The sequence below is a fragment of the Terrapene carolina genome, unplaced genomic scaffold, assembly GCF_002925995.2.
Source record: "Terrapene carolina triunguis isolate 2854851 unplaced genomic scaffold, T_m_triunguis-2.0 Scaffold714, whole genome shotgun sequence".
Lineage (NCBI taxonomy): Eukaryota > Metazoa > Chordata > Testudines > Emydidae > Terrapene > Terrapene triunguis.
The window spans coordinates 16,392,209-16,407,469 of NW_020665065.1; the positions used below are offsets into that span (position 1 = coordinate 16,392,209).

At 47.8% G+C, this 15,261-nt stretch overlaps 1 protein-coding gene across 1 annotated transcript in view; it reads left to right on the plus strand.

The window, feature by feature from the left end:
- Positions 1–15,261, plus strand: part of RCC2 (regulator of chromosome condensation 2) — a 37,503-nt gene that overhangs the window by 1,988 nt on the left and 20,254 nt on the right. Inside the window, exon 4 of the mRNA XM_026659889.1 lies at positions 7,290–7,383. Within this exon, the coding sequence (XP_026515674.1) occupies positions 7,290–7,383 (94 nt within the window). The remainder of the gene's footprint in view (positions 1–7,289; positions 7,384–15,261) is intronic.

Below are 15,261 nucleotides of genomic sequence, written 5' to 3' on the forward strand. Positions count from 1 at the left end.
GATGGGAGCCCCCACTGCCCCATAGGTCAAGCCCTAGAGGCCCACCCCATATAGGTCAAGGCCCAGGGGTGAGGGAGGGGAGCCCCCTGGCCCCATAGGTCAAGGCCCCAGGGTGAGGCCTTGGAGTCCCCTCCTCGCCCCATAGGTTAAGGCCTGGCAGCCCCCTCGCCCCATAGGTCAAGGCCCAGGGGTGAGGGATGGGAGCCCCAACTGCCCCATAGGTCAAGGCCTAGAGGTCTACCCCATATAGGTCAAAGCTCAGGGGTGAGGGATGGGAGCCACCCCCCCCCCCCCAATAACGAGGGGGAAAAGAGATGACAAATAGTCCTCATCTTTCTAACGGGGGGGTATAGTTGGGGCTAGGTGGACCCCTTACCTGTCCCCACCCTAGGGTAACCAGATAGAAAATGTGAAAAACCGGGACCGGGGCGGGGGGAGGTATAGGCACCCGTATAAGAAAAAGCCCCAAATATTGGGGCTCTCCCTATAAAATTGGGACATCTGGTTATTCTATCCCACCCTCAAAACCAAGTGTGGGCAGTATGCCCCCCTTTCCCTGTGAGCTGCTGCGGGATAAACCCCTCTTGTCATTCCCCTCTTAGTTTTTGTGAAGGGGAAATATATAAATAGCGGCTTTTCTTAAAATTTACCCAGCTAGGGTTGGGGGGAGGGGTGTGTGTGATTATTTAATGCTTTTTTAAAAACTAACGATCCATAGGTTAAATCCATTTAATCACATCAGCTGAAGATTTCCTCCAACCCAGTCCCTTTAACCCACAACAAAAGCCTTTTTAACTATCTCCTCTTTGCAGTTACTCTTGATATTTATCAAACATGTTCTCTCCCTCTTGGTTTGATTTTCTCCCCTCCTCCCCCCATGGGGAATTTTAGCCCCTGTGTTGTAAGCACCCATCTTCCCACCTCATGTGGGTCAGTCCAGGGGTTGGCACTCTTGCTGGGAATGTAGGGGTACTTGCATTTTGGATGGGGTAACTTGCAGGGAGAATTTGAATGATGTGGGGAAGCTGTGTATCTCTTGCAAGCACACAAGCAAACTCCTCTTTCCCAAAGGTGGAGGAGAGACCAAGCCAACCTGCCTTTGAACATGAGCCCCTCCCTTGTTATGGCTACTTTGGATTTGAGGACAGAAGTTCAAACCTGTCCTGAAAATGAATCCCCCATTAGTGACCTAGATTAGGCCCCTTCTTGACTCAAATGAGCTCACCTTCTTTGGAGGTGTGGGGGTCTTCTCTCTCCTAAAAGAAAAGTGGGGAGAGGGGAATTCATGCACTGCGAAAAAAGCTGGCTGGGATCTTTTGAGCACCCACGTTTTGCTTGGTTCCTTCTTTATTTGGGGAAAGGGAAGTCCTTTGAGGGTGGAAGGGAGGGAAGTCTGGATATTCCCTAGACCAACAGAAGAAAAATAAGCCTCTCAAATGTTCTATAGGAAGGATTTCAATGTCAAACTTACCTTGGTCACTAACAGAACTCTTTCCCCCTAAAAAAAACCCCCCAGCCCCTTAGTTTTACTGTCATGTGAGTGAATGTGCTTTGCTGGGAAGTGGGGTACGTGATCCATTTATTACATGTGCAGGCAGACATTGATGTTAGAGAGGAAGAGGCTCTGCTTTTATCACGAAAGAGAAATCGTGATCTTTATTTGAAAGACCGTCCCTCTCTGGCTGGGATGCCATTAGAGGAGCCCAGCTTCCTGAAAGAAATGTACTGGCATTGGAAGCGGGGAGCTTCCCCCGAATTCTTCAGCTAGAGAGAAAACATAATGCTACACTTATTTGCAGTGCTGTAGCCTTGTTGGACCCAGGGTGTGAGACAAGGTGGGGTGAGGTAATATCTGTTATTGGACCAACTTCAGTGGGTGAAAGAGCCAAGCTTTGGAGCTCCATAGACGGGTGGAGCTGGAAGGCTTGTCTCTTTTACCCACAGAAGCTGATCCAGTAACAGATGGGTAAGAGGGAAGATCTTGCCCATGCTCCCTGTCTGGTATTGGCCTTGCTCTCTGTCTGGGAAGTGTGTGGGGCAGGGGGCTGCATTAGGGGATGTTATTACAGGGCAAGGGGATTATTTGTTTGGAGAGACACACTGTTAAGCGTTTTGAGGTTCCCGCCTTGTCTCTGGCAGTGGCAAATTAATCTGGGGGGTGGGGGAAGGAGAGGAGGCAGGCAGTGCACATGCCCAGTTGCTCCCAACCCTTTTTTCTTTCCCTCCCATCTCCCCAGGACGTGGGGGAAGCCCTGCTACTGTAGCAGGGGTCGGGCAGGCACTGCGCATGTGTGTGTTCGTGGTGTTTCCCCTCCCCAGGATGCAAGGGAAGCCCTACTCCCTTGTAAAGGCAGAAGCAGGAGAGAGGTTGTTGCGCATGCCCAGTGTGTTCTCTCCCTTCCCCCTCCTGTCTCACCAGCAGGTGGGGAAGCCCTGCTTGTATAAGGGGCAGAGGCAGCAGAGAACTTGATTAGCATTGTTGCCAGCCACACTTCTCTTTTTGTCTTTTGTCTGGGGCAGACCTGTTTGCAAGGAGAGAGGCAGGGAGCTGGAAAGGGCACAGAGCTGTTGTGGATCCCTAATTAAAATGGTCTGACTAATTAGAAAGCTCCTGACTTTTGCAACCCCCCAAGCATCTGGAATAAGCTGAGCTGTTCTGCTGAAGCAAGCACTGATCTTAAGAAACATTTGTAATCTTCTCTCGCAAGAAACAGCATGTGAAAAACCACTGAAGTCATGACTCCTCCATGCTGCGTGGATTAGGCTGAGTGGCCTGCGTTATAGTGATCAGTTTTATAGAACAGCCAGAGTTTGCTTGGCGCAGAATAAATAAGATGCAGTCCCTGTCCCCAAGAGTTTACAATCTGAACCATGCGGGTGGACCCTTGTGCCCACGTGCAGCTCCATTGAAGGCTGTGAGCATAAGAATCCACCTGTGCTGACCCAGATGCATGACTGAGACTTAAGGTTAAAAAAAAAAAGAGCGAGAAAGACAAGGGGAAAGGGGATTGGCGCAACAAAATGGAGAGTAATTTGAATAATGTTAATGTGGTTACTTAGGCTTGTTATGAAAGGATCTTGGCAGTTTCTGTTTTAGTTACTGTACATTTTTGTTTGCAGTTATGAGCAGAATCTTCCTTACCCCTGGGATCTTGATAGAAACAGCATGTCTCCCATGAGGCTGTTCAGTAAGCAAAACCTTAAACACATGACTGACTTGTTAACATTGCTTCTGCAACTGCGTTTAGCCTCTTCATGATGTTGCATTTTCATTTTTATGGGGGGGCGGGGAAGGGTCCCATGTTCTGGACTGCCATCTGTGCAGGTGGCTGGTGCCAGCTACAATGTTAAAGACGTTGGTAATAGCAGAAGTGTCGGAGACGCCATGAACAGTCGGTCTGGGTTTTGTTTGCTTCCCTTCGACTGACCAGTTAAGCGTGGAAGTGTTTAAAGTATTTGTTGGTCTAGTAGATTTTCTCCTCGTAGAACAGAAGCACGTGCCAGACTGAAAGGTTAGTACAGTGCAGACTATTTTAAACCTCCGAAGACCATCCATGACAAAACTTCAGAAGAATATTCAAAACTGCCTCCAGTCTAAGCCTTTGGGTTGTCATGAGGCATCTATTTAAACTTCCAAACATGCAGGAAAACTGGGGCTTTGGATCTGCAGGTGCTTGGCTTCTCTGAAAATTTGGCCTAAAGTCTCCGCAGATGCCATGATGCAAAGGCCAAACTTGGCCAGTGGGTCTTTGATTTTCCCCGTGGTAATCATGCTCTAACTTGTTTGGATCTTGTGGATAAAGCCAGCTTTCAGTGTTCGACTTGTGGGGAAGGGAGTAAGCAACGGGGAATGGTTTTACTTAAAAACAAGCAATGGAAAATGTTTTGCTCATTCCTTTTGAAGTAAAAGTTGCTTCTGCATTGTCATGGCTTGGTGACTTCTTGTCTTGTATGTTAGGAGCCTTGGAAAGGGTGGGACCCATCCTACAAACACCTTCAGCCTGCTTTGCCAGTAAGGTCTAAGCTTTGCTGTTGCACGCACGTGTAAGTCTATGATCTTTGCCTGAGCTGACGGAATGTGTTGTAACAGTCCCTTTGCTCTGATCAAGCAAGTGATGTTGGTCATTTAGTGGGGATGCAAGCTCAATGCTGCAGTGAGATCACACAGCGCTGTAGTGTAACTTGTGCATTCAGGGGGTTCGTGAACTCTGGGATGAACCCACAACATAAGCCAGATTTATTTACTTGCCCTGTTTTGTTGCTGATTGCAATAATACACTCGCTAATGGACAAGCACCTTTAACACCCTTTCCTTGTCTAAAAGATGCAGCCTCTCAAGTGAGTCTGTTAAAAGGTTGAACATCAACCTTTCAAACATCTTTTTTTCCCTTAAGATACAATTCCAAAGTAATTTTACCCTGGAAATCCCATTTTGCTGATTGAAGAAGGCTCCGTATTTCTCCCCACCCCCCCTTCCATCACATCCTTCTTAGCACAAATTACGTGACTAGGATCTAAGTAGGCAGCAAAGATCCAAAGAGTGGGCTTAGGTTAGCGTACAGGGAAGACTTCTTTTATTGCTAAGTAAATCTTTGGTATGGTCTTTTAACCTGGACAATACTGAACGTTCTGGGCTTGGCAGCTTCCCTCCAGGGAAATTTGACTCCACTTCCAATGGGTTGAATAGCTGTAGCTTGTTTTTGCTGCATTGATGTATTCTTCCCATAGCCATTGTACGGCATCTTGTCATCGTGCCTGTCCTCGCAAAAGAAAAGAAAAAATCCAGACCAAATATTATTAATCCCAACTTTATTAATAAAGATGACAGTTAACTCTGAAAACGTGTCCAGTTTCCCAAGCCAATGCATCAGCTGTGAGAAGCATCTGTAATTACTGCAGTGTATTACATTTAAAATAACTCTTTTATTAGCATGATTCCAATTGCCCTATTTCTAAAGTAGCTGCAGTGTCTAGATTCTGATTGTGTGATGGAGCAGAATATCTTGGTATCTGAATAAATAAATGGAGATATACCTATCTCATAGAGCTGGAAGGGACCCTGAAAGGTCATCGAGTCCAGCCCCCTACCTTCACTAGCAGGACCAAGTACTGATTTTGCCCCAGATCCCTAAGTGGCCCCCTCAAGGATTGAACTCACAACCCTGGGTTTAGCAGGCCAATGCTCAAACCACTGAACTATCCCTCTCCTCTGAGTGATGTGCTAGCCACGTCATTCAGTACCATACCGTATCTCCATCGTTCTCAGATGTGGTAGCGCATCAAATACTCAATTGATTTGAGTAGACGTCCTATGGGAAACAGCTGCTAGAAAACAAGTTTTTCTCCTTTTCTCTATTTCCTGATCCGTTAGGCAGACCAGGAAGTTGTAGGAGTAAAGTCAGTTTAACCTACAGAGGGGTTTGCCTCAGGAAGCAGTTCCTTTTTCTTAAGACAGATGCTTTGATGTAACATGTATCCCGGAAGCTTAGGCTCTGGAGTCCCTGCTGCAGAACTAAAATTCGTGGCCTATCAGTTAAAAGAAAGAGGAGACAGAGAAAACTGGGCGTGATCTGAAATAGTCGGAGCATTTGAAAGGCTTGTGGTTCTAAGCGCTCTGATAAAGATCTTTACATAATTTAAATGGAGTTTAGGTGGCCTTCTTGTCAGATTCTTGTGCTGTTTCTCTTCCCTTTCACAGGTATCTGTGTAAACTGAACACTCCCTCCCCTACCAGCTGTTTGTAACAGAACTTATGCTGTAATGTTGGCTTTTAGCTGTGTACTTGGGAGCAAAACCAAATGGAAACACGATTTCCCCAGCCTTGTAAAAGTCAGAGGCCATCCTTTGAAGCGTTCTCTTGTGTGCCATGCTATTTTAGTTTGTAAGTTGCCAACCAAAGGTCAGAGTGGCGTCTTCTGCGGTTTTATATTATCAGTGATTACAAACATAATGGCTGGGATGTTCAAAGGAGCCTTAAGGAGTTAAGCCCCCAGCTCCTATTGTATTTCAAGGCTGGTTAGGTGTCTTAAATACCTTAGCTCCTTTGAAAATCCCAACCAATCACTTAAATTTAAGCTCTAGAATTCTTGTTCCCACTCTTATTTTTTTAAACCTTCTTAACGTGGGTAAGTTCAGCCCTGTGGAGTGGGGGATTCATTCGCCTTTGTGAGCAGCCCACGGACAGCATTGCAGGATGGATGATGCTGGCTTTTGTTTTCTGAGCTGTGTGCACGTTTGGTGCAGAAAGGGCTGGATTTTTCAGAGGTGCTGAGTACCCACCTCTTCCATAGGCTGCAGCTGGAGACATGTAGGCCCCGTGCTTGAGAAAATCAGGCCCACAACTTTGAATCTGGCTATGCTATGTCAGCTGTAAAGGGTCCGATTTTTAAGAGTCTGGGAACTGGAGAGTCTCTGTTCCTCAAGGAACGTGAGGCTCTGAAAACACTCAGTTGGTCCTTTAGTTGCCGATTGGTTCAGAATAAGTGATCTGGCTAGAAAGCCTGCTTTCTTGCCTTTGGGGGCTGCCAGGAAGTGCTGTGGGGCGCGAATGGTGTTCCTGAGAGCAGGAGTGCTGTGTGGTGATGCCTCGGAGTGGGGGTGAGATGGCGGTGGGCTCTGAAGGGCGTCCCATCTTGACTAGTAGGATGATGGTCACAGTGGTAGGCCTTGCTTTGGGAGAAGAAGGGCTAAAGTGTAGTGGGCTGCCAGAATAAAGGGGGGTGAAGGGAAAAGGTCCCCGACGTTAATGAAGGTTTGAATCCTGTGCAAGGTGTATTTGATTCAACTCTTTGAACAATTGAAATCTTCAGCCTTAAGGAGCTAATATGTACAGTACAGGGTGTTACATCTGCTGTATCCTAATGTCTCTAGCCATCACCTTTCTAATGGCCATTCAGTTTTAGGTTTTTTTTTTTTTTTTTTAAACTGTAGGCCACTTTTATTGGCGTTTATCCTCTCTCAGTACTATGAATGTAACTTGCAAATACCTCTACTGATCGGTAGTTGCTGCAATGCATTTGGTGCTAATCTTCACCAGATTTTGTAAAAGAAAAATCAGTCTAAGAATAAACACTAGGTATAATTGTGGTGCTACACGCCACCATGATAGTGCGTGCAATAAAACACTCCGCGGTTGCCAGGAGCATCTAAATGACCAGTAGCAATACTAACAAACTGTTCGGTTTCATGCCGCCTCCTCTCCCTGTGTGCCGAAGTAATTGCAGAACACTTGCAGTTCCTGTTTCCCTTTCCTGTGTGCTGAGCTGATTGTTTCTTTTTACACCTGGCAGAAACTCGAAGGGTCCAAGTGCAAGGGGCAGCTTCTGATATTTGGAGCAACCAACTGGGACCTGATTGGCCGTAAAGAAGTGCCAAAGCAGCAAGGTAGGAGAAGCTAAGCAATTGATGCGTCTGAGTGGCCCATTGTGGATAAAATGACAGTATTAATGATATGTCTGCACTGCAGTCAGGAGGTGTGATTGCGGCTGGTGTAAGCATAGCTGAGCTGGCTTTGATCTCATGATACGGTCTCGCATGATATTCTTATCGACAAACTAGGCAAATACAATTTAGATGGGGCTACTATAAGGTGGGTGCATAACTGGCTGGATAACCGTACTCAGAGAGTTGTTATTAATGGTTCCCAATCCTGCTGGAAAGGCATAACGAGTGGGGTTCCGCAGGGGTCTGTTTTGGGACCGGCTCTGTTCAATATCTTCATTAACGACGTAGATATTGGTATAGAAAGTACGATTATTAAGTTTGCGGATGATACCAAACTGGGAGGGATTGCAACTGCTTTGGAGGACAGGGTCATAATTCAAAATGATCTGGACAAATTGGAGAAATGGTCTGAGTTAAACAGGATGAAGTTTAACAAAGACAAATGCAAAGTGCTCCACTTAGGAAGAAAAAATCAGTTTCACACATACAGAATGGGAAGAGACTGTCTAGGAAGGAGTACGGCAGAAAGGGATCTAGGGGTTATAGTGGACCACAAGCTAAATATGAGTCAACAGTGTGATGCTGTTGCAAAAAAAGCAAACGTGATTCTGGGATGTATTAACAGGTGTGTTGTGAGCAAGACACGAGAAGTCATTCTTCCGCTCTACTCTGCTCTGGTTAGGCCTCAGCTGGAGTATTGTGTCCAGTTCTGGGCACCGCATTTCAAGAAAGATGTGGAGAAATTGGAAAGGGTCCAGAGAAGAGCAACAAGAATGATTAAAGGTCTTGAGAACATGACCTATGAAGCAAGGCTGAAAGAATTGGGTTTGTTTAGTTTGGAAAAGAGAAGACTGAGAGGGGACATGATAGCAGTTTTCAGGTATCTAAAAGGGTGTCATAAGGAGGAGGGAGAAAACTTGTTCACCTTAGCCTCTGAGGATAGAACAAGAAGCAATGGGCTTAAACTGCAGCAAGGGAGGTCTAGGTTGGACATTAGGAAAAAGTTCCTAACTGTCAGGGTGGTTAAACACTGGAATAAATTGCCTAGGGAGGTTGTGGAATCTCCATCTCTGGAGATATTTAAGAGTAGGTTAGATAAATGTCTATCAGGGATGGTCTAGACAGTATTTGGTCCTGCCATGCGGGCAGGGGACTGGACTCGATGACCTCTCGAGGTCCCTTCCAGTCCTAGAATCTATGAATCTATGAATCTATGAATCTGCAGCATCGCCTCCTGATGGCAGTGTAGACATACCCTTTAGGTGACCAGCCTGATGTCTGTTGCTTGTCTCTTTTTCTACCGTCCCCATACCAAAAACAGTCAGTCACACTCTGAACATCTTTTCCATAGTCAGGACTAACCCCTCTGAAAGGAGGAAGCTGCAGTCTTAAAACTGACATTCTTAGGATAGCCACATGACCTGCAAAGGAATTAAAATTCCAAACCAGTATCCGTGAGAATTGTGGTTTGCAGAAAGGCATTGTCCAAGCTAGAATCTGCCTATCGCCAAACTGTCGGCGTGCAATGAGATCGTTAATCACCAGCAGTAGACGTCATCACAGTGTTGTCTCATCTGAAAGGGGGCGCCATGAGCGGTATATTCCCCCATTGTACCATGCTGCGGGTAGTTGTTCAGTGCCAGCTCAGAGGGAAGCGTGCCGCTGACATCCCTTCCTTGGAGATCTCCTGGTCCGATTTTCGACAAGCTCAACCATGCGGACTCTTAACAAGCGTCTCTGCCGAAGACACAGTGACCACAGCTTAACATCTGTGGGATCTGTGAGGATGGCGGCCTATGGTGTTCCCTCTAATTTTTCCCATCCATGTGTGGAATGAATTTTGTTATGTGCACCAATGTGGAGGTAATTGTGACGTGGTGGGGGTGGGGCCGAGGGGTTCGGCGTGTGGGATGCGGCTCAGGGCTGGGGCAGAGGGTTGGGGTGCAGGGATGTTAGGGCTCCAGCTGGGGTTGCAGGCTCTGGGGTGGGGCCAGGAATGAGGGGTTCAGGGCTGGGGCAGGGGGTTGGGGTGAGGACTCCGGCTGGAGGTGCAGGCTCTGGGGTGGGGCCAGGGATGAGGGGTTTGGGGTGCAGGAGGGTGCTCCAGGGCTACAGCGGAGAGAGAGGACTCCCCCCCAGCTCTCTCTCCCTGTAGCAGCTCCGGGACTGGGGCTGCAGGATAGGTGCTCCTCCCCCGGCCCCGCAGGTCTAGGTCGTGCCTGGGGGAGGGCCAGGCTGGCCGTGCCTGGGGGAGGGGTGCCCCAGCTGTGGCAGGTTGGAGACTTGGCTAGCTTGGGGCTGGGGGAGGCGCGTCTCTCCCCTGGCCACGGCAGGTCCCCGAGCAGGTTCCCTGAGTGCCTGCATGGCACTAAATAGGCTGCTGCGCGGCCGCGCAGCTTACAGGGAACTTAGGCGACCTAGAATATTTCATGGATGCCAAACAGCTTTCACTTTGGCACTTGTTAGAAAGTTAGGACAAAGCTCCTGGAACACAGCTCTGCTTTAATGCACATTCCCACCTTTTGCTTTCCACCGTAGCATGTGGGGCAATGCTGAGTGGAAACTTTTCAAGTCCTAAAAGTTCAAGGGCCGGTCGAGGAGTGAGTGGGGCAGAGGGGGCCTATCTGAGTGGTGCGTCAGTGCCAACTATTCACAGAGAGGTTCGCTTCCCTTTTCTCCAGTCTGTACAATGTGCCTATTCTCAGCCAGCAGCAAGTGGGCCTGATCCTACTATTGCAGTGGTTCTTAACCTTTACTGCAGCCTGCACCTCTTTGGGTCTCAAAATATCTTCTCGCACCCTGTCAAGGCTCCTTCCCCACTCTGAACTTTAGGGTACAGATGTGGGGGCCTGCATGAAAACTTCTAAGCTTAACTACTAGCTTAGATCTGGTCCGCTGCCACCACTCCCAATGTGCTAATTCCCTTCCCTGGGTAGCCTTGAGAGACTCTTCACCAATTCCCTGGTGAATACAGCTCCAAACCCCTTGGATCTTAAAACAAGGAGAAATTAACCATTCCCCCCTCCTCTCTCCCACCAACTCCTGGTGAATCAAGATCCAACCCCCTTGGATCTAAAAAAACAGGGAAAATCAATCAGGTTCTTAAAAAGAAGGCTTTTAATTAAAGAAAAAAGTAAAAATCATCTCTGTAAAATCAGGATGGAAAATAACTTTACAGGGTAATCAAACTTAAAGAGCCCAGAGGACCCCCCTCTAGCCTTAGGTTCAAAGTTACAGCAAACAGAGGTAAACACCCTAGTAAAAGGTACATTTACAAGTTGAGAAAACAAAGATAAAACTAACACGCCTTGCCTGGCTGTTTACTTACAAATTTGAAATACGAGAGACTTGTTCAGAAAGATTTGGAGAGCATGAATTGATGTCTGGTCCCTCTCAGTCCCAAGAGCGAACTCCCCCCAAAAACAAAGAGCACAAACAAAAGCCTTCCCCCCACCAAGATTTGAAAGTATCTTGTCCCCTTATTGGTCCTTTGGGTCAGGTGTCAACCAGGTTACCTGAGCTTCTTAACCCTTTACAGGTAAAAGGATTTTGGAGTCTCTGGCCAGGAGGGATTTTATAGTATTGTACACAGGAAGGCTGTTGCCCTTCCCTTTATAGTTATGACACACCCCTTCTCAAAAATCGTTGAAGTAGGTCAGTTCTTTAAACCTAGATATAGCATAACTATAGAACGAGAGAGAATTTGTTTGTATATTACAGTAATCGTTAAAAAATGTATAAGGTTAATAAATACATAGGTTTGATGAAACAAAATAGTTGTACTTACGTGCCTGTGCTTAATTTGTTTTTTCGATGATTTACCTTCTAAAAAAATCTGGCATGTCTCGCACCCCCAGAAAGGGCATCTCGCACCCCCAGCGGGTGTGTGCACCCCAGGTTACGAACCACTGTACTATTGGATACTGGGATCACTGTATCTTGTAAAACTGTCAGGTGGACAGGCACTCCTACTGACTCCAAAAATTCATATCCATGATCAGTATCTAATCACAGAATCACAGAATATCAGGGTTGGAAGGGACCTCAGGAGGTCATCTAGTCCAACCCCCTGCTCAAAGCAGGATCAATCCCCATACAGATTTTTGTCCCAGATCCCTAAATGGCCCCCTCAAGGATTGAACTCACAACCCTGGGTTTAGCAGGCCAATGCTCAAACCACTGAGCTATCCCTCCCCCCATCTAGCCCGAGAGCTATTTGAAGCCAAATCTACGACATCAGTGCTTTGCTGGGCAGCTCTCTGTTATTGTGGTTAGATGACTTAGAGGGCTCCTGTGGGGCTTCTTGCTTCTTCATGTGAAGTTATTGAATTTTAGGTGTCTGTATTTGCAGCATAGCAGATCCGTGGCCACTTATTTGTGAAACACCGTTTGATTTTTAACAGCCTCTGAATGTTGTCAGTATATAGCTGTGTGTATCGCTTATTGGCATGCCTTAGGAAAGAAGAACAAGTGATGAACAAGAGCTTAAAATATTTCTGGTACTTAGAGTTGTTTTGGGCGTGAAATGATAGGAAGGCAACAAGAGCAAGGTGATTAGACGAAGAAACAGTGGCTGAGGACTTACCCTGGTTTGACCATCTGGGGGGAAACTTGTTTTCTAAAATGTTACAAAAAATAGCTGGCGGGGGGAGGGGGGGAGAAATGTGTGCTTTCCTTAATTATAAAATGTTTAGACTTAATTATGTAACCTTGTCGATATGTGGAAGAGGCCACGCTTTCTATGAAAGACAACGCCAGGGTCCATCTATGTACTGATGGCCTGATTTCCAAAGTTGTTTAGCACTTCTGAATATCAGACCAGGCATTCGTTGAAATAGTCTCTTTAAAGACTTGTGGAATTGGGTTCTCAGTATCACGTGAGACTGAAGGACAAAGACACCTTCTCCACTGACCTTGAGAACTCGTAGCCTGTCTGTTATCAGAGGCTGCCCCCTTGTCTCTACTCAGACAGCTGCTCTTTGTTTGGCCTCTCTCTTAAAGGCAAACTGCACCTATTGTGTTCAGCCCAGGAGTCTAAATGTTCAAAGGAAAAAGCATTTCTTGCTCTGGAAAATGAGGAACTGTGTGGATTTTTTTAAAATCTGTAATTCGTTAGCGTTTCTGAACCTTGTACTGAAGACAGCCACTAGCCTAGGACTTGAGAGACCGGGGTTTGAGTCCCTGCTGTGCCACAGACTACCTGTGACACCTTAGACAAGTCACTTAATCTCTCCGGGCCTCAGTTCTGTGTCTGTACAATGGGGATGAAAGCCCTGCCCTTCCTTATGTGGGGGGGGTGGGGTTGTGAGGATAAATGCATTAAACATTGGGATGCACTCAGATGCTGTGATAACAGGGGCCATAAAGTGCCCCAGAATAGCTAGATCAGAGGTGGGCAAACTACGGCCCGTTGGCCACATTGGGCCTGCAGGACCGTCCTGCTGCTCTGAGCAGAATGGTAAGAGGGCGCGGGGGTTGGATAGGAGATTCTGGGGGGCGGTCGGGGGACAGGGAGGATGGGGCGGAGGTTCTGGGCGGGGGCAGTCAGGAGATGGGTAACAGAGTGTTGGATAGGCGTGGGAGTCCCGGGGGGCCTGTCGGGGCGGAGGTGCAGATAGGGGTCAGGGCAGTCAGGGGACAGGGAGCAGGGGGGAGTTGGATGGGGGTGGGGTCCTGGGGGGTCCCGGGAGGGGGCGGTCAGGGGACAAGGAGCCGGGGGGGAGGTTGGATGGGTTGGGGGTTCTGAGGGGGGCAGTCAGGGGGTAGGAAGTGGGAGGGGGCAGATAGGGGGTGGGGGCCAGGCTGTTTGGGGAGAGACAGGCTTCCCTACCCGGCCCTCCATACAGTTTTGGAACCCCGATGTGGCCCTCAGGCCAAAAAGTTTGCCCACCCCTGAGGTAGATCCTGCTGATGTTCAGTGATGCTGACGGCGTGGAGAGCTGTCTGTGGGTTAGACTTTCCAACAATGGCTTGCCAGACCATGAGAACTCTGCTATTCAAACAAATGACTGATTTTTCTGACTGCTAAACGAACATGAAAATGGGTTTATAGTCTTTGGAGTATGGGGATCTGCAAAGCAAAGGTCACATGACAGCACCTTTCAGCAAGGTGGCTGCCTCCAGTAGGCTCAAAAATGACAATTGTTGCTAATCATTTATAATATTAATAATACCTCGCTTTTATCTCATCCCTGTACCTCACAGTCCTTACAAAGGAGGTCAGGATCATTACCCCCATTTTACAGATGGGGAAACCGAGGCATGGAGAGGGGAACGTGACCTGCCCAATGCCACCCAGCAGGTCAATGGAAGAGTCAGGAATAAGATCTGGGTTCTCCTGAGTCCCAGTCCAGTGTGTCCACAGTGTAACTTCTCCCGCCATTGAGTCCTGGTAACAAGTGATTCTTACCTTTTGGAGTCAGACTGTTGGACTGAGGAAAATCAGCATCACTTTCTGTTGTTGTTTATTTCATGGTAGTGCCTAGTGGATCCAACCAAGATCACAGCCCCATTTTGCTAGGTGCTGTACAGACACCTAGTACGAGACGTCTCTGCCCTGAAGAGCTTACAGTCTAAATGGAGGAGACAGACAAAGGATGGAAAGGGAAATAGGGGCAGAGGGAGATGAAGCAACCCTTGCCCAAAGACACACAGCACATCAGCGGCAGAGCTAGCAATGGAACCCAGATCATCTTAGGTCCTAGCCTAACGCTTCTCCATCTAGACCATGCTGCCTTGGTTATAAATCTTTTGTTATCATTTTGACTACTGTACTGTCTCTAGAGCCTCCAAATTGAGTCCGGTTGAGATGTTCAAAGTCAGTTAGGGCAGGGTTTCTCAATCTGTGTGTCGGGACCCAAAATCGGGTCACCAAAATGCTTCACAGGGTCGCTTGGCAGCTCCTTTGGCTCCTGTCCCATGAGGGTGGCTGGGCTCGCCTCCTTGCTCCAGGCAGCACAGCCCCTGGGGTCCAAGCGCCACTCAGGTTTGGCCCAGCTGTCGTGATGATGGAATCCGGATAGGCCAAATTGGAGTGAGTGGCACTGCAACCCCACGAGCCAGGTCACAACCGGGGCCAAACCTGAGCGGCGCTGCAACTCCAGAGGTTGCAACACCCGGGGCAGAGAGCCAAGTCGAGCCAGCCCCACGGCACAGGAGCCACCACTATGGGGTGAGTGCCAGGCAGGACCCAACCCCCTGTGGGGGCAGGATCTGACAAAAACCACCCCAGGGCCTAGCCCCCCCCCCCCCCCCCGACTATTTACTCGGTTGTGATAGACCATAACCATTTACAAATGGGTCCTGAGCTCAAAAAAGTTGAGAACCCCTAAGTTAGGGGATTTAGGCACACAGCTCCCACCAAATTTAACTGGAGTTGCGTAGTTAAATGCACTAGTTGGCTCTGTGAATTTCGAGTGCAGCAATTAACAGACTTCCTCCATCCCAGCTAGTCAGGACAGTTAGTGCAATTCAGTAGACACTGACAGATGTAAGCCATACCAGAGGGAATTAAAAACCACAGTTACACTGCATTCCAGAGTTGTTAGCAGATACACCCTTTTTCAATGGGGTAAAATAGACCAGTCCTGCTTGATTTCTGTCATCCGAGATAAGCACGTACAAACCACTCCTGTTGTTTCTCCTCTCCACGTTTGTAACACACTGGCCGTTGCTGCATATGTCTAGTTTCACTACCCCAGTGGTAAACGGCATCTTGAAATAGAGACGATTCCTCAAATAATTAAAATGGGGAAAAGTGCTTACCTCCGTAATCTCAGTCATTCAACTTCTTCTTTGCGTTAATCCAGTCTGCTCTGA